Source organism: Theropithecus gelada, chromosome 10, assembly GCF_003255815.1.
Source record: "Theropithecus gelada isolate Dixy chromosome 10, Tgel_1.0, whole genome shotgun sequence".
Classification (NCBI taxonomy): domain Eukaryota; kingdom Metazoa; phylum Chordata; class Mammalia; order Primates; family Cercopithecidae; genus Theropithecus; species Theropithecus gelada.
This window is the reverse complement of record NC_037678.1, coordinates 60330038-60355536: the sequence shown is the minus strand read 5'-3', so window position 1 is coordinate 60355536 and position 25499 is coordinate 60330038. Positions and strand designations below refer to the sequence as shown.

Genomic DNA, 25499 nt, shown 5'->3' with positions numbered 1-25499 from the left:
CTCTGTCGCCCAGGCTGGAGTGCAGTGGCCGGATCTCAGCTCACTGTAGCTCCGCCTCCCGGGTTCACGCCATTCTCCTGCCTCAGCCTCCCGAGTAGCTGGGACTACAGGCGCCCGCCGCCTCGCCCGGCTAGTTTTTTGTATTTTTTAGTAGAGACGGGGTTTCACCGTGTTAGCCAGGATGGTCTCTATCTCCTGACCTCGTGATCCGCCCGTCTCGGCCTCCCAAAGTGCTGGGATTACAGGCTTGAGCCACCGCGCCCGGCCTATTTTTTTTTTTTTTTTTTTTTTTTAATTAAAGGCATGAGGTTGGATTTGGCCTAGGGGCCTTAGTTTTTCAGTCTCCATTTAGAGCCCTGCTGACTTATCATACGAGAATGAGAAAATGCAAACAAGATAAGGAATGACCTCCATGTGGCCATACTTACTCCATTGGCTTTGCTGAGTGCTTGGAAGTAGATGCTGTAGCTTTTCAGGGGAGAGAGAGGAGGGTTCCAGTAGCCATTGTATGTCTTATTGTCACCCACTGTAAATGGCTGGGTGACAGGCAGGTTGGCAGGCTTCAACTCAGCAGCAAAGTAGTGTAGAGAATCGAGGCTGGAGGCATTCCGATAGCTCACAGGCACCGAAAAGCACTCAATAATGTCAGCTGCCCTCCGTGACTTCTGTGGTCGCTCCTCCTTGACAACCAGCTGATAAACACTGGACCGGAAAGAGGGGACACAGATGGATGAGCAACTCTCTGGAAGAATGAGCTTGTTAGCTCTAATGGTATCAACCCAACTTCTCCTGTGTGGAAACATTGCTTCTGTCTACAATAAAACTTTTGTCCTGAGCATCAGATTTTCAAACCTACCACGTTGTAGAACTTTACCTCCACTTAGCTGTCTCAAAGCCAGCTCACACTAGACACATCTAAAACTCAACTCAGCCCCAACCCCTACAAACCTGTCTGCTCCTCCTTTTACATGTCTTTTCTTAGTAAATGGTAGCACCATCTGACAAGTGGCCAGAACCTGAATCTAGGGCTCATCCTTAGTTCTTAACTCGTTAATTCTCACTCCTTATCTTAATCAACAGTCTTACAGAAGTCTGTTGATTTGGCTTCTGTATGTTTGCATCTGCCCCACTTCTGTTTTCTCCTTCCACTGATAATACCTTAGTTGGGCACTTTCCCACTTCTTACCCAGATTCAACTAGTCTCTTTGCCTCTAATGCACTTGATTTATTAATCAGTCATCCTAATCATATGGCTTCCTAATCATATAGCTCTTCAAACACTTTCATAGGCCTTCCATTGTACAAATTATACAATCTAAACTCCTCATCTTGGAATTTGAAGCCCTCTGTGCCTGTCTTCTGTCTTCCATTTAGGTGTTCTCATGGTGTTCCCATCTTCTAGCTACTCCAGATCCCATGCTATTGCACAGATATATTTTGGATCTCACCTCATGCATTACTGACTTATGCTTCCTCTATCTGCAATGCCCTGCATCCTGGCCACCTCTGGTTTCCTCCAAAGGCTGAGCATGTCTTTCACTTCCTCTATGAAGCCTGTCCAGATATGTCCAGTCTGGATCAATCACCTCCCTCTTTAGTTCCCTTAGAGCTCACCTAATCTCCATCTGCTTTGTTTTCCAATATCATGAGATGGGACTACTCTTGCACTGGCTAGACTGTGACCTTTTACGAAGTAGGCATTGTGGCTTACTTATCACTGCATCATTCTCCACCCCTGCCCCACACTGCCCAGCAGGATGCCTGCCACCCAACAAGTGATCAATGAATGCTTGTTCAAATGAATTAAATTGGATTGAATTAAAACTGAAAGCAAACATGAAACCAAATCTGCCTGGATGCAGAAACCCTAATCAGATAAACAGCGATTGCCTTGAGTTCCTGTCTAGTGATAGCATATTGTTCCCTTCAACTTAGGAGGATGTAAGAAGATGCTAGTGTGTGAATAGAGATGACTGATCCTTTATTGAATATCAACTGACACCCAGTGTTAGACTCTCTTTGTAAAAGTTATTTTAAGGTTAGTAAGTTGGATAACATTGTTCAATCTCTTTGAATGCCCCACAGTTTACATCTCTCTGGAATAAATGCTCTTCTTTTAGAAGAGCTTTATTGCATGGATCTCTGGGACTCATGATCTAAAACAAAAGATCGATTGCCCATGAGTACCCACTGGAGACTTCTGTGAATTAATGAGGTGGTTGCAGTAGGGGGCCCCAAACCAATCATTTAAACAGGGCATAGTGAACCAGCACATGGTTTACGAAAAATGAAACGTGTTGCAGGCTACCATCCTTCAATCAGACCATCCATCTAAAGACACTTGACTAAGGAGTACAACTTGGGAGATGACAGAGACACAGGACTATTTCATTAAGGAAAAAAGGCTATGGAGGACTGCCCTAAGAAAATGTGACACACTCAATATGGCAAGTTTTCTCTCCAATTCTCTTGAGTATGGGAATTTTCAGGCATGTGAAAAGGAATGGTTGGGCATATGAGTATATGCCACACTTAGATGAGTGCAGGCAAAATAGCTCAATTACCATGCCTGTTGTACATACACATCTGAGTAAGAACCTGACAATTCAGAGTGCATGTGAGTGACATGTGAGTGGAGTGGATGTGGACAATCTCTCAAGGCATGCACACTACATCTGAGGGTGTACCATTTCCAAGTGAGGATCTGTACTACCTGGGCGTCTAACTCCAAATGAGTGAATGTAACATTTAGATGAATGGATGAATGTGGTTAACCTGAGTGTTTAGACTTCTAAATAAGTATGTGTAACATCTGAGAATGTTTTAACCACCCAAAGTGTGTGTGGGTATGTACCATCTATGCCATAATGCCTGTTGAAGTCAATAAATGTTTAAATTAAATTATGATTTCAGCAATCACTTCCTCCTCAACTCTGGGGTCCTTCTCAATTGTACAATTCCTATGTTTATCAGGACAGCTAAGCTCAAAGCAGTCACTGAAAAATAGCACAAGGACCTAATACCCAAACCTAGAGGTTGCAGGGCAGAAGTGGAGGGGTGTTTGTAACAGAGTTTTCAGGACCTGCAATGCTTTATAAATGACAATATATTGAGGTAAATCTTAGAATCTGGCTTGAATGCTAATAGTAGCTCGACCAGTTGAGAGTCCATTACTCATGGGACTCTGATCTGTGAGGGAAAGGGCAAACACAAGAGAGCTTCATGAAGCAGACAACCTCTTGGGCTCTCCTGATGAAGCTAACAACAGCACCTAAGAACACTGCATTGGATTTGGGAGCAGGCAACCAACGCAGCCCTCATAGCCTCTTGAGCAGATTAGAAGGAACCAACAGCCTCATCCCCAGGACCAGGAGTTGGAAAGAGCTGGGAGTCCCTGCTTTCCTCTGAGGGCCAGCCTATCCCTACTCACCATTTGGATTGATCATATCTACATAACAAGGCCTTTATCTTGGTTTCTCAGATAGACTTCCCATTCTACCTTAAATCCTTCTGTCATCTTTCCCCTCTAAATTGAGACCCCCTGAAGCCTTGGGAGCTTCCCTGGGACTGAATCGCCCTCCGAGAATCACTTCCTATTGCCTCTGGCCCTCCTGTGATGGGATGGATCAAGAGGGGCCACATGGCTGGCCTCATTTACTGTCCACGACTAGCAGAAGATTCCATAGTTGTGGCCAAGCAAGAAGACGGGTTCTTATTGGGCTCTGAAAATTCAAATGCTGCCAAGATCTATCAGACAGAGCCATAATATCTCTGTGAGGGTCAGCCTGTATATCCCCATCAGCTCTTTCTCCCCACCAATCTGATTACTGAAGATCCACTTGTCAATTCAACCAAGGTCAACAGCCAGATTACACATGAGGAGCTGAGGCTGAGAGGTCAAGTGATTCATGATGTCAAACTGCAGCAAAAGTAGAAACCCAGACTTTTCATTCATAGTTGAGTATCCTTTCTTTTTTTTCTTTCTTTTTTTTTTTTTTTTTTTGCTGTTTTCTTCTCTTCCTACAAACCAATAAAATGTATAAAGGCCTTCCAAGCATTTTTTTCTAACTTGGCATCCCAAACTGCTTAGCTCTACCCCAACCAACTCCATATGAAATTACAAAGAATAGCAAAGGGTATTTTTTTGGTTTAAACTGTGCAGTCAACATATGGTTCACATACGATTGTGATTATCGTGCCAAAATATACCCAGCAACTCCTTCGGGCCCATGCATTCGCAGCCTGTCCATTCAAAAGCAAACCTGCAATGCAGCCAGAGAAACTTAAATCATTTTGTTAGATAAATCTGTTTGCCAATGGATCCAGCCTCTCTCAAAGACCACAGAACTCTGATTGAAGAGGGGGAGAAGAAACAGTGCTCACAAGTTGTATAACCTTCCTTTCCTGACACTTTTTAGGAAAGGGTGGGGGAAAGAAACAACAAACTGAGTATTATTTTTATTTCTTGTAGTAGCTTCATTCTCATTCTCTTGAGAATACATTTATCTAAGAGCATGTTCTTTTCAGCTTGCTGGTAATGATAAAATCATATCCAAATGCGAATGACCTCCCTTTTGGGATCATATCTTTAGCTCAAAAACAGTGGTTGCAATAAACTATTCAGAATCATTTTTAAAGAGAGGGGATTTTTTTAGTAGGAAAAATCCCAATAACATGAGAAAAAAACAACTTAAGACACTCACTGCACAACACATAGCATTTACTCATACACTTTCTCCTCTTGTGACACCCTCTCTCTTTCTCCTAATGAGAAGATGGGCATTTATGACTTTTTCTCCCATTACTTATCCCAAGGATCTCTTATTACAAGGATCTAAGAGCTATACTGTGCCCCCAACTCATTTCATTCACTCTAAGGTGATTTCTGTAAGGTCAAGGAGAGTTTGTACTGTCACTTTCAGTATCTCCTGCTGTCCATCCAAGGCAAAAACCCTCAGAACCTTTCTACAGGCTCTGGAAAACCCTGCTGCTGGACCTTCTTCCTCCCTCTGGTCCCTAAGCTAATGGTTTAAATGGTGGCTTGAGATTCTCGGACCAGATTCCACTGAGGGGGCCCAGGGACCTATCAGAGCATCCTTCCATTAGTAACAGTTCCTGTGGCCCTCTTTCTAGATCTAGAGAAGTCTCTAGCCAGGAGCTGTGTCCTCTCAGAAGGTTGGAGTCAGATGACAGAGAGAGTAGATGCTCTAGCTCACAGGTAGAGCTTGCCCAACTTCAGAAATATGCATATTTTAGTCCACTTTCTCCCAGAATGAAGCATGTCTGAGTTCAGGTTCTTCCAGAAACAGACCCCGAGCCAAGGTTTCACTGCAAATGATGTATTGAGGAAGTAGTCCCAGAAGAAACTAGTAAAGGAGTGAGAGAAAATGGGAGGAAGTGAAGCAAGGGTATGATATCAGGCAAAGTCCCAGTCTTAGCTTGATCCCATAGGGAGCTCTGGAGCATAAATTATACCCCCAGAGTTTGTCTCATCTCAAACCACAGGCTTTTGAACCTCCAGTGCTGGTCAGTGATTGGTTATGGCTGAGTCAGAGAGACATAAACTCTAAGGCACTCCTAACTCTGTGTGAGGAGGGTCAGACAAGGCAGCTCTGGCATCTTAATGGCAACATCCCACAGCAGGTCACACCTGGAAACCATTTACATCAAGGCACCTGGAGCTGGGAGATGGGCACATGGCATAAAAGGGGAGGTGACAGGGTTTGGGTGGCGAGCGGCTCTGACAGGGCAGTTTTGGACAATAACCATATGAGACTTGTGAAAAAGATCAGAGACCTATTTTATCAAGGTATTTTTCAACCTTTGTTTCCAGCACTGCTCAGCTGAGAGACATGGTAATCTCTCACCAATCCTAGTAGCTTCTCCATCACTGATTTCTTCAAGTGAGGGCAGTGAACAGTCATCTCAGAATCTCAGCGGAGGGTTGCTCAAGATCAATAGTTCTCAACTGTGGCTGCATATTATAACTACCCAGAGGACTTTAAGAACGTTTATTCCTTGGGTCTAGTACAGATCAGCTGAATCAGAATCTCTAGGGGTGGGACCCTAGCATCAGTACTTTTCGGAAAAGCTCTCTAGATAGTTAAACGTGCAGCTATGAAATCATAAGCCTAGGTGATTCTGATGTTTATACCCTTGCCCCGATGTTTATTCTGATATTTATACCTGTAGAGCCAACAGGGACATTCCCCTCCAGTATTCTCAGTCCCTTGGAAGACACTGATTTGAGTCATTCCAAATTCACCAAAGCATTAATACATAATTACCAGTATTCTGAGTCATTGTACACCATATCTCCTGATTTATTTCTTCCACAGCTTTGAACATAATTGAAATGTGTCTTCTTTAATTATTTGTTTACTGGCTTTACTGCTTGCCCCCAAATAGGCTGCCAACCTCATGAGGTCTGAGATCTTGCCATCTAGTTCATGGCTTCTAATACCATACTAGACACACAATGGTTTTTCACTAAGTATTTCTTAAAAAAAGAATTTAAAAAATTACAAAATAAAGTTTAAGTGCACATCACATCAATTCTCACCACACGTCTCAACGTCTTTCTATATGCTGTTCCATCTGCCCACGAATGCCTTTTTTTCTTCTTCTCCATCTTGAGAACTCCTCATCCAATCCAGATCCAGATCAAACATCACACTTTCTCTCTTGACTTGCAAACCAGAGCTGGTTTCTCCCTCTTCTGTTCTCACAGCTCTTCATCTACACCTCTATCATAGCTCCCACTGCTGTGTACTGCAATGATGCCTCCGCTCTCCAGGAAATATTTATTGCATACCTACCACTTACTAGGCAATATGCTAAACTTATTCTATTTATTATCTCATTTGACCTTTATAACAGTTCTAAGAGGCAGATACTATTATCATCATTTGACAAAATAAGACAACCAAACCACGGAGAGGCTCGAAATCTTTTCCAGGGTCACGCTGTTATCTGATTGCTAGAGCTAAGATTTGAACCCAGGTAGTTTGACTCCTGAACCCTCATTCTTAACCACAAGGGTATACTGCTTTCTACCACACAGAAGGTTAAGCAATCACCTTTATTTTACTCCAGTAAATACTTTTTAAAAAATTTCTATATCAAGGAAGATATAATAACACTTTATAAAATTTTAAAAATGAAGAAAAAGGAAAAAAGTGTTTCCCTAATTGAACAATCATAATGTGATCATCAATGAAATGTTGGTGACTCTTTTACCATTCTTTCCTTCTGCAAGAGCAACCTCTGATGTAATATTGAAAATCAATAGAAGAAATCTTTTTGCTTATAGATTTTCATCTTACAGTCAACTTGGTTGGTTTGCACACACAATTTTAATATTATATACAAAGGGCTCCCAATACCATATATCTTCAGCTATTCCAGGATGTCTAATGATTTAGCAAATTTGTTAACTAAGAAGCCCTTAATATTGACATTGCTGAGAATGATCAAACGTATAAGAACTTGCCTCAAGCACACTGACTGAGAATTACACGGTTTCCATATACCTCTTCCTTCAAAGGTTACTTGATTAAGTGATCTATAGGAACATGTAGGTCTTGGCTGTTCATGGCCATGACAGGGAGTCACAGGAACATGGGTAAATGCATTCCTTATTGAGGCTTGGCTAACTTTGTTGTCTGTCATGTGCTGTCTCTCATGTGACAAGGTTAATGCCATTTCCCAAGATAGTAGGAAGCTGCTTTGTCTTTATATTTTTCTAGATTACCTCCGCACCCTGTGCTGACCAGAAGAGCTATGGGGAAAGGTCCCGCCTACTAAAAACTGGCATTAGAGTTGACTCGGATACAGACAGTGATGCCTCTAGCCATCAGAAATGGTTAATCAACAGTAAGTAAAATCTGTTTAGCAAAGCAAAGATTTATGTAACACATCTTTAGTGGATTTTAATAAAGCTGATTAAAACACAAAATTAGCATGCACAAACTCAGTTTGTAATCCAGGATCTGCTAATGCCTAGCTACCCGTATGACCTTGGGCAAGACACTTAATCTTTCAAGAGTATACAATTATTTTCCCTTTTAATCCGTTTCTCGGTTTATGTGTCCATCTCCCATCTTTTTTTTTTTAGTTATTATAGTTACACAGTTAAAACTTATTTCCATAGGTTATGGGGGAACAGGTGGTGTTTGGTTACATGAGTAAGTTCTTTAGTGGTGATTTGTGAGATTTTGGTGCACCCATCACCCGAGCAGTATACACTGAACCCCATTTGTAGTGAGGGACATCTCCCATCTTCTATGTGCTTTGTTGTGAATAGGGGCATCCAAGACTTCTTCAGAGGGCTGTCTTAAAACTACTGAAGACTTCTTTGCTGGTGAACAGGGCATGAGATTGTAAATCTTGGTCTCCCCTAACTCATACCCATATCTGATTACAGGCTAGCATTTTCCAGTGACTGCCCTAGGTAGAAGTGGAAAAATCCTGCTCCTCTGCCTCAGGGAGAACAGGTTCAAGGTGCAATTCACTCTACATAGGCTCACACATTGGTTTGGCTTCTTTATCTTCCCTTTCCTGCTTCCTTCTGTCTATTAGTGGTTTCTACTGAAAATGCTCCCTTAATAAATCACTTGTATTCAAATATTTAGCCCACAGGTCTGCTTCTGAGACAATTCAACCTAAAATAATCTCTATATGGCTCAATTTCCTCATAGTTAAAAATTATGAGGTGGGCCTTGATGAATGGTGGAATGAGTAGCTTGGCACATGCTCTCCCCTAAAAGCAATAATTAAACTACACAATATTGTCAATATCAACCATGTCAGGAGTTGCTGGAGAAAAATTTATAAATTTAAACACCTGTATTATAAGAGAAGAAAGATCGCAAATAAAAATGTAAGTTTCCGTCTTAAGAGAGTAGAAAAACAGGAGAAAAACTAATCCCCAACAAGAATAAAGAATAAAAGAATAAGAATAAAGATCAGAGTGGAAATCAATATGATAAAGACCATAAAAACAAGAGTAAAAAATCAATTAAAGAAAGTTTTTTGTTTATTTGTTTTTAAGATCAACACAATTGACAACTCTTTATCTATACTGACCAGAAGAAAAAGAGAGATGATATAAATTACCAAAATCAGAAGTAAAAGAGGGGACATCACTACTGACTCTACAGAAATCAAAACACTTTGAAGAGAATACTGTAAAAAAAAATTATGCTAAAGAACATGGACAATGTAGATGAAATAGATAACTTACAAAAACTAACTCATGAAAAAGAATAAAATTCCAATAGACTTAGAACAAGTAAAATAGTTAAATTAGTAATTACAATCCTTCCCACAAAGAAAAGCCCTGCCTATGTGGCATCACTGGTTAAGCCTATCAGATATTTAAAAGAGAAATAGTTCCAATTTTTCACAAACTTTTCCAGAAAACAGCAGAGGAGTGAAAGCATTTCAACTTATTCTATGGGGCCCTGATATCATAAATCAGAGAAACATATACAACAAAAGAAAATGATAGCACATTCACTCATGAATATAGACCCCAAAATGGTGAACCAAATACTAGCAAACTGAGTCTAGTAACATATAGATTATGTAAATAACTTAGTGAGATTTATCCCAGGAATACAGGTTGGTTTAATTTTCAAAAATCAATGAATGCCAATATTGCATATTAGTAGAACAAAATGGAAATCACATAATCATCTCAAAAGATGGGAAAAATCATTTGATAAAACACAATATATATTTAAGATAAAGGGTACTATAGAAAGGAAAATTGGGATAAAAAGGAACTTTCTGAACCTGATAAAGGCCATCCACACAATATATCAAACTAACATCATACTCAAGGGTAAATGACTGAATGCTTTCTCTCAAAATCAGGATCAAGACAAGGATGTCTGATTAACTTTACACTAGAGATACTAGCCAGTGAAATAAGAAAAAATTAATTAATGGTGCCCCAATTGGAAAGGAAGAAGTAAAACTTTTTATTTGCAGATATTATCATATATATATATATACAATCAAAGGATTTTATACACACACTCACACACACACACTATGCCAACTAGAACAATAAACAATTTTCACAAAGTCATCGTATACAAGATCAATATAAAAATCAATTGTATTCTTATCATTAGCAAAGAGCAATCTACAAATGAAATTAAGCAAACAATTCCATTCACAATAGCATCAAAAATACCTAGAAATAAATTTAACATAACAAATGAAATATTTATACATAGAAAAGTAAAACAAAATTGCTGAAATAAATTGAAGAAAATCTAAATAAAGAGAAAGACATTCCATGTTCATAGACTGGAATAATCAATATTGTTAGCATGGCAATTATCTACAAATCTGTCTATAGATTTAGCACAATCCTTGTCAGAATCCCAAGAGACTGCAAAAACAAGCTAATTATAAAGTGTATATGGAAATGCAAGGGCCCCTATTAGACAAAACAATTTTCAAAAACAAGAAAAAAGTTGCAGGACTTAGAGTTTCAGATTTCATAAATTTTAAAAATCAATACAGTCGCATGCTGGCAGAAGAATAAATCTATCGGTCAATGAAGGAGAATTGAGAATCCTGAAATAAACACCTACAGTTACGATCAATTGACTCCTAACAAGGTGCCAAGATGATTTAATGGTAACGTGATAGTCTTTTCAGCAAATGGTACCGGGTCAATTCAATATTCACATGTACAAATCTAAATTTAAACCTTCAAGAACAGAAAATGGATCATAATCCTAAATTTAAAAACTAAAACTATAAAACTAGTAGAAAACATAGAAGAAAATCTTTATGATCTTTGATTAGAAATAAAGCATATAGATACGACACTGAAAGCATGATTAGTGAGAAAAAAAGATTAAAATGGCAATAATGTTATCTTTTAATTGGGCTTCAAAAAATACTATTAAACAAATTAAAACAATTTCACATGCTGAGAGCAAGTATTTCCAAATCATGTGTATACAAGACTTATACCCAACATGCATAATGACACATTACAGCTCAATAATAAGATGAACTACCCAATTTTAAAATGGCAAAAGATGTGAGTAGACACTTCACCAGATATGAAATATAAATGGCTAATAAGCTAACGATAAGATAGTCATCATTACTCATTAAGGAAATATAAATTAAAGCAACAATGAGAAACTATCACACACCCCTGCTATAATGGACATCAGACAAAAGACAGACAACCAGTGTTTGAAAGAATGTGGAAAAACTGGTACCATCATACCTTGCTGTTGGAAAGGTAAAATGGTAGTCACTCTGGGATACAGTCTGGTAGTTCCTTAAAAAGTTAAACATAAAACTACCATTCATCTAGTTATTCCTTTTCTACCTATCTACCCAAAAGAAATGAAGACATGTCCACACAAAAACCTGAATTAAACTGTTCATAGAAGCATTATGTATAATAGCCAAAACATAAAATCCAACCAAATGTTTATCAACCAATTGGTAAATGGGTAAACAATATGTGGTATATCTATGCAATAGAATATTATTCAGTAACAAAAGAAAGAAACTACTGCTACTATCTGCAGCATGAAGTTCCAAAACATTATGCTAAATGAGAGAAAAAAGATGCAGAAGACTACATATCATATGATTCTATTCATATTTATTAAGTATGGAGAAAAAGCAAGGTCACAGAGACAGAAATCAGATTAGTAATTGCCTGGGACTGGAAGTAGAAATAGGAATCAATTGCACATGGGCATAGGGGATTTTATGGCATGATGAAAATATTCTAAAATGGGATTGTAGTGATAGTTGCATGACCCTATACATTTACTAAAGAACTGTACACTTAAAATAGGTAAATTTATGGTATGTAAATTATACCTCAATAAAGCTGTTGAGAGAAACAGACCGAATAATCTTGAATGTCCTTTCACACTTCAAAAGTCTATGCTTTGGCATTTAAGTATGCACAAATTTTAATACAAAATGCTATGATAAACCATTGGTTTTATTGGACAAGATGGGCTAAGAAACAAGTGTGAGCTTTGTAATCCCCAAAAGAATCTAGCTTTGCAATTACATTCCCTGCTTAAAGGTCACTCAGAACCATGGAGCTGAAATTTACAATGATATGTCTTAGTTAGCCAACCTTTCTTCCAAGTCTCTGGGAATTCCCGTTTTTACTCACTATTTGCCTAGTCAAAATAGCTCTCAGAGGAGACAAGAAAATGGGAGGAGGTGTACATTTGGCAGATTAGTGTCAGAGTTAGCGCACATGCATCTTTGCTTTGCCTCTGACTAGTTTGGCGACCTATTGCCCTATCTGTCTATCTTTCATACATTTATTCATCAGACATTTATTCAGTGATGATAGCTCAATAAATAAAGGTAGCAAGTTCAAATTTAAATGTAACCTGACCACTGGGTACTGGGTGCTTAGAGCTCAGAGTGGAGAAATAGATTATTAATTGTTCACCACAATCCAATGAAGTGAAGGCACCAAGAACTCTGCCAGGGAAGGATTCTGGGAAGGGAGGAGCCTACAGGGCAGTGCGAAGACTGAAATCACATGTCTAGGAAGTGCATTCTAGAAAGTGCTCTATGAAAGTTGGCTGGGACCTTCACAATTGCTGCATGCATTATTATTACAATGTTACTGAATTACACACCAAAGAGTAGCTTTGTTTTTTATTTGGGCCCTTCTCCTATGATTGAATTGCATTTGATATATTTAATGAAGGTGAATTTTGTGTAGAAATTTAGAGGAAGAAAAATATGTTGTGTAAAGGAATCGTGAAAATCCAGTTGAAGAATCCAAGTAAGTTCTCCCTCAATCATGGCTCTTCTGTCTTTCAAAATACCATAGATTCAGTCCATAAGCAATTCCCACGGCTCCAGTTTCAACATACCGTATATTTAGAATATGACCGCTTCTCAACATCTTCATAGTTACAACCCTGGACTAAGCTTCTATCATCTCTTGATTGGATTACTGTAACAGCCTCCCAACTGGTCTCCCTGCTTTCACTTTTGCCCCTCAATATTTATTCTCAAAACAGCGGCTAGAATGACCCTTTAAAAACATGACTCAGCTCAAGACACCCCTCTGCTCAAAGTCCCATTATGGTTCCCACCTTACTTAGAGTAAAATGCAACATCTTTACAATGTCTGCAAGTCTCACTCTTAAGAACTCTCTGATCTTACTCTTCTAATTCTTTTCCAGTTACACTGGCCTCTTTGCTATTCCTTGAACACCCCACACATGTTCCCATTTCAAGGCCCTTGCTCTTGCTATCCCCTTCCTTGAATGGTCTTCCCTTGCAGCTATGCAACCCAAGGAAGGCTTACTTTTTCACCTCTGCCAGGGAAGTCTGTCCTGAACACTTCATTTAAAATGGCAACCTAAAGCCACAATATAGTCAATTATACTTTCCCTCTTAATTTTTATCTGGATCATTTATTATTACCTACCACGCCTAACAGATTAGGTCCTTTTAAGAGAGAACTGTAAGCACTGCAAATGTCAACCTTCCTTTGGGAAAAAGCAGCTGGATCAATATGGGGCCAGTCAGGCAATATTTGGGTAGATAACCTTGATTTGGTGACCTTTGCTAAAGCAAGGTGAAGGTTTTAGTACTGGCTTTACACTCGCTGCTCTGTCTGCAATGCTGAGAAAGTCACTTTACCTCTAGAACTTGCATCTAAAATGGAATAATTGTGACCAATGCAACAAGACACAAAACAGAAGAGACGTACATTTTAGAAAGGAAAGCAATTCATCATCATTTGCAGATAATATGACTAGAGCTAATATATTGAAGCAAATCAACTGAAAGACTTTTAAAATTAATAAAAGAATTCAGTAAAGTAGTTTTGTAGAAGATAGAGATAAATACACTGTACACCATGGAAAACAAGCTAGAAGATGTAATGAAAAAGTCTTTTAGAATAGAGTCCTTTAAAAATAGCTAAGGAAAACACAAATAAGAAATGTACAGGACTGACACTGGAAGGAAAATAAAACTCTACTGAATGATTTAAAAGACCATCTCCAGCCCCTAGCACACGGCCTGGTAGAGTGGGTGTTAAATAATTGTGCTGAACTGAAGATGAATAAATGGACAGAAATGCTGAAGTCCTGGAGGAAAGCATCATATATTGTAAAAATGTCAATTCTTGCCAAACTGATGTATTGTTTTCTTTGAGAAAAAGCAAATTGTATAAAACATGAACCAGTTAGGTGATATTTGTGAGCCCTAAAGATGTGGATGACCATAATTTGACAATTCCAGTAAGATTTGTTTTGTTCAAAATGGGAAATATAGTTAAGAACTTAAAAAAACAACAACAAAGGAATGATGCTGTAAAACCACTACTGGGTAATAAGTTATATTATGAAGTTACAATGATTAAACTATGGGTACTAGAGTACGAGTTAAATAAAAATGGAATAGGTAGGGGTGTGTGTGTGTGTGTGTGTGTATGTGTGTATGACAGAGAGAAATAGATAATTGTATGTATAAAAATACGAGCAACATAAATTAATGAAAAATAAAATTATATCACTTAGTGTTTGAAAAATTCAATAATTACCAGAAGAAATCATCAAATTTAAGACCTTGCTACATAGGAAAACCATACTATATTCCAGTAGTTCAGAATTAATTTATTTATTGAAAAATTTTAGTATGCCCTTGCCAACCAAATGCAATATGTGATCCTTGATTGGATCCTGGATTGAATTTTAAAAAGCTTTAAAGGACAATTAATTGGGAGAGTTGGGGAAATTTGAATATGACCTATATATTAGATACCAGCATTATGTCACTGTGAAATTTCCTTAGTGTGGTGATTGTTTTGTGACTATGTAACAGACTGACCTTTCCATAGGAGATAAAAACTAAAGGTTTTGAAGAGTCATGGTCACTACAAGTAACCCTCAAATGGTTTAATAACCATTTGAGAGACAAGAGAAAGAGAGAGAAACCAAACATGGCAAAATGCTTACGACTGGCAAATCTATGGGAAGGATGTGTGGATGGTTATTGTATCATTCTTGCAATATCCTGTAGGTTTGAAATCAAAGAAAAAGATAATCTTGAGTGGAAAAGAATTGTTTAAGCTTAATAATAGAACAATTTACAAAAGACAAAAGAAAAATGACAGATTTGTCTATATGTAAATTTGAAATGTCTGAAAACAGAATAAAAAATAAGACAACCAATTAGAAAAGCTATTCCCAGAAAATATGACAGAGAAGGAAGCAATATTTTAATATTTTAAAAATCATATCAGGTATAGAGGATAAAAATGACAAAGGACACACATAAAAATCAATAAATTATCTGAATAAATAAAGGTATAGGCTATATTCTGTATATATAATGGGACAGAACCAGAAATTGCTACATCAAAATTCTACACAAATGAAAACCTCCAACTGGGGAAAATAAGAACTTACCTTATATGATGCCTTACAAGTAATTCTCATATCAAATAGAAAATCAAAACCACAATTTCCTACTCTTTAGAAACTATTACTGTGAGAACAATGATGTTTAATGCTTATGGGATAGGACCAAACCTGTTTTCAGCATCTGAAAAGCCTTTGTTATTAAACAAAAAAGAATGACAATAAATTAATTAAGCATTCCATAAAAAGAAAATTAGAATAAACAACAGTAGAGCCAGATGGCTTTTCCAATGAGTTCTTTCAATCTTCCAGGAACTGATAATTCCCATGTCATAGAAACAATTACATCAGACAGAAAAAGGAAAAGCATCTCAAATTGCTACAAACTATTCCTCTAACATACTATTAAATTGGTGCTCCATAAGTGGATCATTTACTGCAGGTACACAAGATAGATTTAGTAATAGAAAATCTAGGAAAATATCACATAAATAAATCCAAATAGAAAAAAAAGTATGATCATATGAGTAGATACCAAAAAGGCACTTGATAAAATCACTCACTTTAGAAGAGTCATAAAGATAAAGTATAGAATAGAAATATTTTTCCTTTTCAGATTTTAAAATACCTATTTCAAATCTACAACTAACATTATATGTAAGAGAAATTTGCTGGAGGTCTAGTGTTTGAGGTTGGAATTTAGACAAAAAGTTCAGCTATTAACATTAGTTGGCAACACTGCCCAGAAAGCTCTACCCAATGCAATAAAACATAAAACCAAAATAAGAGCTATTGCAACTGGAATAGGAGGACATAAAATTATCATTATTCATAGATGGTGTGATTATTAGCTGGTAAACCAAGATAATAAAACTTAATTAAAGAAACTCACAAGAGGTTTCAGCGAACGAGATGAGGAAAACACACACAGCACACACACACTCTCTCACACACAGTTTCCCTCAATACCAGCAAAAACCAGTTAGCAAACACAATAGGGGACAGATAGCAGGAGACACCACAAGCTTAATGTTAGTAAGAAACAATTTTAACACGGTAGCTATGGGTGGAATCTACATGACAGAGTCAATGCCTCTGTCCTGAGAAATAGTCAAGACTCAGATGAATGGATAGGCTTGCCCTCTTTCAGCGTGGAAAAGCTCACGTTAATATATATCATCATTTTAGATTAAGCAATAGTCTTAACATAATTTAGGCCAATTCCATGGGGGATTGTTTAGAGAATATGATAAAGGGATTTAAAAATTCTTAGGGAAACATAAGTGGGTAAAAATAGGCAAGAACATTTTGAACAACAAGAAATAGGAAGACTAGATATTAAAATGTTTTGTAAAGCTATATTAAGATGGGTGGTACAGACACAGTTATCAACAGAGAGGCAGATCTAATGGAACAGTATAGATAAACCAAGAATATAGCGGCGTGTGCGCGCACGCGCACACACACACACGCACGCAACATCACAGTTCAGTAAGACTGGAAGGAGTATTCAATAAATGGTGTGGAGAAAATCTGTCAACTACTTGGAGAAACAAAAGAATAAGCACTCCCCAAACATCATGAAAATGGTAATAGCTATCATGATAAGTGGCAAAAGAAGGATGCAACATTATCAGTGAAGATCAACATTACGTAAAGCCTATTTTTTTCATTTAGTGAATAAAAATGGAGAAAAGTTCCCAAATGTTAGTATTTTTTTCGATGTTCTTATCATTTCTATGTAAGCATGCATTATTTTGTGGTGAATCTAACTTAAACATCATTTAAAATAAAATGATAACACTGTATGAATTACCTCAGTATTGTGATAAGGATCAAAGATAGGACTTTGAAAATAATTTTTAATGTACTATGTTACAAAATAGCTATAGTATCATATTTTTAATTGAGGGATGGATTTCTCCACATGAATGACATGGCATAATCTATACCTAATACTCTCTTCCCAGCTGGGCATTGTTGACTATTTAATATTTACTAAACAGATCCCATCCCTACTTAATTCCAGAAGTGCTATTTTCTAAGTTCATGTTGAAAAGTATAATTTCAATCAGTCAAGAATCCAGTAATGTATAAGATATTTGACTCAGCTTAAAATAACTGGCTTGGAGTGATGGCTCATGCCTATAATCCCAGCACTCTGGGAGGCTGAGGTGGGCGGATCACCTGAGATCAGGAATTCAAGACCAGCCTCGCCAACATCGCGAAACCCCATCTCCATTAATAATACAAAAAAATTAGCTGGGCGTGATAGGGGCACATGTCTGCAGTTCCAGCTGCTTGGGAAGCTGAGGCAGCATAATCACTTGAACCTGGGAGGCAGAAGTTACAGTGAGCCAGGATCGCACCACTGCACTCCAGCCTGGGTGACAGAACGAGACTCCATCTCAAAAAAATAAATAAATAAATAAAATAAAATATCCACTAGCCAATAGCTCTATTAGCTAATGTTAATAGCTCATTTAAATAATAATTTTAAGCAAGTCTATGTAGCCTATCACGCCTGTGATCCCAGTGCTTTGGAAGGATCAAGTTTGATGCTGCAGTGAGCTATGATCACGCCACTGCTCTCCAGCCTGGGCAACATAGTGAGACCCCATCTCTACAAATAATAAACTTGTTTATTATTATTATTTTTATGCTTAACAAATAGAGCTTTCAAAGCAAACAGTGGTCGCCAACACTAGCAAGAAGCAGCAGAATGTTGCAGGGGCCCCACTCCTGTGTGGTCACAAACCAGTAGCATCTTCATCACCCAAAAAGAAATGTGTTGGAAATGCAGAGTCCCAGGCCCCAACTCAGCTCTATTAAATTAGAATCTGCACTTTAAGAGGTCCCAACTTATTTCATTTGCACATTAAATTTTGAAAAGCAGTCATGTGAAACAGAACACACTAGGGGACTGAAAAGCTCCCTGGTTTTTGTTTCGTTTTGTTTTCTAATATACATTCTGAAGCATTTTCTATACCCTAGTGGAGAGCCAGGTTGTTTACTCCAGGCCTCTCAAACCTCAGACATCCTGGGAAGCAACCCCCTTTATACTCCTGTCAAGTTCTCAGTTGAAATGTCGTTGTTTTCTAAAGCTACCTTACATGGTGAGAGGAGCAAATTAAAAAAAATCAAGTTAAACAAGGCTAGCTTCCATGGGCATTCAGCTCCTAACTTGGCTATTAGAACCCACAGCTATGCTTTTACAGAGGAAGACGCTACTGTTTTTAAAAAAGTCATCAGTAGGGGGCCTGGATGTCTCCCCTTACAACAAAGACATTTGCTTAAAGAAAGGGAAGTGTCAGGTGAAATCTCTCTGAACAGTTTTTTTTTTTTTTTTAATAAGACCATCTGAAATCAATTATCTTCAAAAAGCCCTTCTAAGCTCTAAAAAGGTAAATGGAATAATTACTAATTAAGCATTAAATTAATCATAATAGCAGGCATACTTATTTGCCAGATAGGGCAAACAAACGCAAGTGAAAAATTATAACACCAGTTGAAATATTTTTCTTATGGGAAGATGTAATGCACTGTTGAGGATTGCAGAAGTGCAATGAGGTGGAAATCATGTGTGCTCAGGGAACTGGAGGTTCTCATCCATCCAACAACAGAATTGCCTGTGAATTCGGGATTCCCATCATGAATCTCTGGGTGTGAGGCTTGGGAATGTAAATTTTGAACAGGTTCACCATGATAGTCTTACACACACCAAATTCCAGAGACGTCCTTTGGGAGTTCTTAACACCCATTCAATGATTCTGTAACATTGACATAATTGTAATAGTAATACTAAGACTTCATTTGCCTTTTTCCACTTTGTTAATATTGACCCTGCAAAGGTATGCAATACTGCTGGTGCCTCAGCAAAACTCAAGGCAGTGGTACCCAACTGTACTTGTCACTATGTTCTTCACCACCTCATACTTGCTATAAAAGCAAAAATGCCAGTTTCACTTGAGAAGGTCCTCGATAAAGCAGTAAAAAGCATTAATTTTATTAAATCTCAACCCTTGAGTCCATGTCTTTTTCATATGCATGTGATACAATGGGCAGTATACGTAAATCATGTCTCCTGCTTGTTGAGGTACTATGGTTTCTTCAAGAAAAAAACTTGGTTTGTTTTTTTTGTTGTTGTTTGTTTTTGAGATGGAGTCTCGCTCTGCGCCCAGGCTGGAGTGCAGTGGCCTGATCTCGGCTCACTGCAAGCTCGCCTCCCGGGTTCACGCCATTCTCCTGCCTCAGCCTCCCAAGTAGCTGGGACTACAGGTGTCCGCATCACGCCTGGCTAATTTTTTGTATTTTTAGTAGAGACAGGGTTTCACCGTGTTAGCCAGGATGGTCTCGATCTCCTGACTTCGTGATCCTCCCGCCTGGGCCTCCCAAAGTGCTGGGATTACAGGCAGGAGCCACCGCGCCCGGCCAGAAGAGAACATTTCTGTGATTGTTTGAACTGCACGCTAAACTAGCCACATTTTTCATGAGGCACCTTTTTATTAATTATTGAAGAAATGACTAACAAATTGTGGTCATTCAGATTTGAATATATGGAAAACTTTTTTTTATAGAATAAACGAAGTCTGTCACTGTAAAGAAAACTGACAGTATTTGTTGTCAAAGACATAGGGAGCTTTCAAGTGAAAACTAGAATTTGGAAAATTTGTATCTGCCATTGTGAACTGGAAAGATCTTCAATAATTAAAAATTTTAATGATGAAATTGGTGGTGACAGTAGCAAATGTAATTTTTTGATATGGTATAATGAGATATATAAACATTTGGAATTTTTTAAATAAATCCATAAATATTTTTCAAATGACCAATGCATAACGTTGCAAAATCATGTAGGGCAAAGAATCCCCTACAATTTTTAATGTAAAAGAGTATAAAAAGTTTACAGATATTTCATTGCAACTAAACTTTAGGAAACCACCACTCTGAGTTTTGGTGTCATATGAAAGGAGAATACCCACAGTGATCTTAAATGGCTATTAAAATATTCCTCCTTTTTTCCACAATTATATATCTATGTGATACTGGATTTTCTTTATTTCAACCAAAACAATTTATGACAACAGATTAAACACAGAAACAGATATGATAATCCAATTATCTTCTACCGAGCTAGACATTAAAAAGATTTGCAAAATGTGAAACTGTATCTCTTCAGCCTAACTTTATTATTTGGGGAAATAGAAATATATGATTTATATTAATATAGGCTTAGGTTTTTTGAGACGGAATCTCGCTCTCTCACCAGGCTGGAGTGCAGTGACGCGATCTCGGCTCACTGTAACTTCCGACTCCCTGGTTCAAGCAATTCTGACCTCGTGATCTGCCCGCCTCGGCCTCCCGAAGTGCTGGGATTACAGGCGTGAGCCACCTCGCCCGGCCAGGCTTAGTATTGTTTTTAAATGAATTTAAATACTTGTTAAAATTTGGCTTTAACTCCTTTTCTTTTTTTTTTTTTTTTTTTTGAGACGGAGTATGGCTCTGTCGCCCAGGCTGGAGTGCAGTGGCCGGATCTCAGCTCACTGCAAGCTCCGCCTCCCGGGTTCACGCCATTCTCCTGCCTCAGCCTCCCGAGTAGCTGGGACTACAGGCGCCCGTCACGTCGCCCGGCTAGTTTTTTTGTATTTTTTTTTTAGTAGAGATGGGGTTTCACTGTGTTAGCCAGGATGGTCTCGATCTCCTGACCTCGTGATCCGCCCATCTCGGCCTCCCAAAGTGCTGGGATAACAGGCTTGAGCCACCGCGTCTCGGTTTGTCACCCAGGCTGCAGTGCAGGGGCGCAATCTCGGCTCAGCACAATCTCTGCCTCCCGCGTTCAAGCGAGATTCTTCCGCCTCGGCCTGCCGAATAGCTGGGACTACAGGCGTGCACCATCACACCTGGCTAATGTTTGTTATTTTTAGTAGAGATGGGTTTTCACCACGTTGGCCAGGCTGGTCTTGATCTCCTGACCAAGTGATCCACCCACCTTGGCCTCACAAAGTGCTGGAATAACAGGCATGAGCCACCATGCCCGGCTTGAATTTGGCTTTAATTTCTTTTCTTTTCTTTTTTTTTTTTTTTTTTTTTTTTGAGACAGAGTCTCGCTTTGTCGCCCAGGCTGGAGTGCAGTGGCCGGATGGCTTTAATTTCTAATACAGTAAATATTGATAGACAAAACCCACATGAACAAAAGTTATTTGATGACTTCGTTAATTTTTAAGAGTGAAGAGGGGTCTTCAAATTTAAAAGATCAAGAACCTCTGAATCATACATTAAAAAAAAAAAAAAAAAAACTCTATTAAGATCCCCATGGTTCAGGATTTCTCAGTCTTGGCACTACTGACATTTTGGGCTGGATAAGTCTTCCTTGTAGGGGCCTGTGCTGTGCATTGTGGGATGTTCAGCAGGATCCCTGTGACCCCCCCACCTCACTAACTAGATGCCAATATCACCTCCAACTTGTAATAAACAAAAATATGTCCTGACATTGTCAGGTATCTCTTAGGGGACAAATTAACCCTGTTAATTTGAGAACCAATGCCATAGGTAATTAGCAAAAGGATGTAAAAAGAAAATTCACAAAAAAATGTTAATAGCATAAAAATACGTAGAAAAATATTCTGCCTTGCCAGTAAGCCAAGAAATGCAAATCAAAATGACAATATGTTCCCATTTAAAATGCATTAAATTAGTAAAAGTAAGCATAAATTATAACAAGCCATTTCAGTGAAGCTGTGGTTGAACTGGTAGGATTCTATAATTCCAGTAGCATTTCTAATTGATTCATCAAATTGGGGAAAATAATCTGGCAATGGTTTTCAAGACTCATAAACGTTTTTATGACCTCGGAGTAAAAAGAACATAGGCTCAGGAATCAGCATTAAACTTGAATTTTAGCTCTGAATCTCACTAGTTATGTGATCTTCCTTAATTTATTTAAATGATAGCATTTATAAGGACTGAATATAATCATAATGCCTCCATCATTGGTTATTTGAAAACTGGATTAGATAATAATGTAAGTGAACTTCTAGTTAAACGTGGAAGAATTAATGTACTCCATTTACCTCCTCTTTCTCCTAAGATTTCACTGTAGTAACAGTGAAATGTGAAAAAGCATAGAAATCCACACAGAAAAAGAGGCCAGGAGAGGGGACATCAGTGGATGAGCAGTTTTAAGAAAATTCTGGAAACCTAAAAATGGTCAGAGAGGTACCACATGTGATGGGATAAAGAAAGTCAGATTGCAAAGACATGTGAATAAGGATGGACTTTATTTCCCCCACAGATTTCAAGAGAGATTCTGATGTTAGAGTAGTCAAGTGTGGACAGTGTGGAAGTAAAATGTGGGGCTGAAAACTGGGGAGCTGATCAAAAATCTGTACACAAAACCATCAAACTTTTGAACATGGAGAGCTATGTGTCTGTCTTCTACCCCTTAGGCAGGAGATAGGAAGAGGATTTCATCTCAGAATCTGAATGCCTCCACCTCCAAAAGCACAGTACCTCCAGTTAACTTTCTCAACACCTTACTTTTAAATATTGGCTATGGAGGTTCACTGGTTACATGAGCAATGCTTCCAACATGAAAGACAGCAGTGAATTTAAAAAATGACTCTAGAAGAAACAGAGATAATACAGGAATCAGAAAAGCTTCCCCCTCCTCCAAAATCAAAATCATACCCTGAGATGTTTGAGAAATGATTACTTCTATAAATAAGAAGTGAATGTTATAAGAAAAAAAATTCAAAGAACAGTAAGTAGCTCTTAAAATGAAAAATTATGACTGCCGAAATTATAAACAAATATGATTTTTTTTTTGAGGGAATCGTTCTGTTTTGTTTAGGAAATAGAAGAAATTGGCAGAAAAGAAAAGGGGAAACAGAGTATTTAAAGGCAAACCTAAAATGATGAAGTTCTGTGGGAGGAAAAATGTAAGAATAGTTTAATAAAGATACTGCCTGAAGAAAGGAGAATAATTGTACATTCTATAACAAATTAAACAAAAAAGCCCACAAAAAGCGTAATTAGAGGTAGTATAACATAGTAGTAAGCTCCAGACTGTGGGGCTAAACCATTATGTTCAAATTCCATATTAGTTGCTACTAGCTGTATGATCTTGAGCAAGTTAACTTTTTAGTACTTCAGTTTCCCCATCTATATAATAGGGATAATACTAGCTCCTACCTGATAGGGTTTTGTATATCAACTGAGTTAATATACATGAAGAACTTAAAACCTTAGCAAGCTTTAAATTAATTATGTAATAATATAATACATATTATACGATAATAAAAGTAATATACCATTTGGCTCTGAAGTGGCCTGTTTTTATGGAATTGTAAAGTTGGCCATTGTGTATTTATTTAACTAAAAACTGTGGCTTAACTACATTGGAAAGAAGGAAGGGAGGTATTGGCTGATTTAGGACAAATTATCATCTATCATGGCAGGAAATAAATAGATAATGTCTGCAATCAATAATTTTAAAATAGCACATTATGTAGTGACATTGCCAATTCCCAGAAGAAAGAGCAAAGAATTAAAATGCATTTGCCTCTGAGGCACAGGACTGGGGGGTTGTAAATGGTGGCGTAGGGAATGGTTTGGCTATTTGATTTTCCAACTATGTGTATTTGTTACTTTGAGATTTTTTAATTAAAGAATGAAAAAGGTTAATGTATATGAATTGGCTGTCAGTGCCTGGCATATTAGAGAAGGCACTCAATACACTGTAGTTCAATTTTATTCATTTCAGTAATTCCATTCCTGGGGATTTTTTGCTATTTGAAGATACAATACCAAAAGAAAAACATGAATAAATTTGTGATTGCTTGGTTATTTATAACAACAAAAAAACTGGAAATGACCCAAATTTTCAACCATATGGAAATGGCTAAGAATTACGCAAAAAGCTGACAAAATGTTATAAACCAAGAACATGAGTTTATTGTTTCAGATGGCTGTGGATTAGCTAAAACTGACTGCACATACACATACAAAGTCCCTGATGTGTTTAGACTAGGAAATAGAAACCCGAGAGAAACTGGATGTCTAAAGAGAGGAGGAAATGTAGTATATCTCTACTCTAGACAACTTTCTGTGGCCTCCAGAGTCCTTAATAGGGGGCCTCGAAGCTACTTCGGTCACTGTGCAAGGGGAGTTTCTTCCCAAAGCTGAAGAGTTTCTTTTTGAGCTGTGGCATGGTCTTTCGTACTTAGAGTTTGCATCGCTCTTCAGGAAGAATGCATACTCACAATTGATGCCACTAATAGCAATGCTTACAGATATTTAGAAGCCCCCGCTTCCCTGGCTCTACAGTTAGACTCAGCATTAGCAAAGTCAAGCCTCACCTGGAAGTCATTCCAAGCTGTAGTTCAACCTCTAACTTACAGTGTGTCAGAAAACCCATTAGCAGAGCTACTGATGAAAATTACATGGCAACAATGAAAAAAATTGACAACGTAATGCATCTGAGTCTGCATCACAACCTACAAGAGCTACAGGTCCTAAGATACTATGAGCTGAGCAAGCCATCTTCTCGGGATCTCAGTTTTCTTTACTGAGAACAGCGGATTATTTTTTCTACTTCAGGGCAGAGTGTACAATCAATGAAAGGATGCTTGGTATCCTCAGGTTCTCATCTCAGGTTCTGATCCAGAGGAGGAGCTCAACAAAGCTCAGTTAGATATGAATTTGAGTGTGTATGACCCATTCCTTAGAATTGGGCTTCTCAGACTCTAGCACACACGAGCATCTCCTGGAGGACATGTTAAAACAGACTGCTGGGCTGGTCCCCTAGAGTTTCTGATTTAGTTGGTTGGGGACAGAGTCTAAACATTTGCATTTCTAACAAAGTCCCAGGTAATACATCAGTATTCAATCTGGGACCAAACTTTGAGAATCACTGTCTTACAGGCACAAAATTCCAGCTTGGAAAATGGTTGAGACATTGGAGAAGAAAAGGAAAGGCAGGAGGGTAAAGTTTAATAAGGGTTCCTCATCTGCCTTGGTCCTGATGCCTACTAGGTAGAGCAGAACCTTGGTGTGATGTCTGTACCAGCTCCACCTCCTTCCTAAGCTCCTTTC

General features: G+C 38.1%; 1 protein-coding gene across 2 annotated transcripts in view; it reads right to left on the bottom strand.

Moving 5' to 3' along the window:
• PTPRT (protein tyrosine phosphatase, receptor type T) overlaps window positions 1–25499 on the bottom strand; it is a 1113081-nt gene that overhangs the window by 232679 nt on the left and 854903 nt on the right. For both annotated transcript variants that reach the window (XM_025399269.1, XM_025399270.1), the window contains exon 12: window positions 429–702. In XM_025399269.1, coding sequence (XP_025255054.1) covers window positions 429–702 — 274 coding nt within the window. The remainder of the gene's footprint in view (window positions 1–428; window positions 703–25499) is intronic.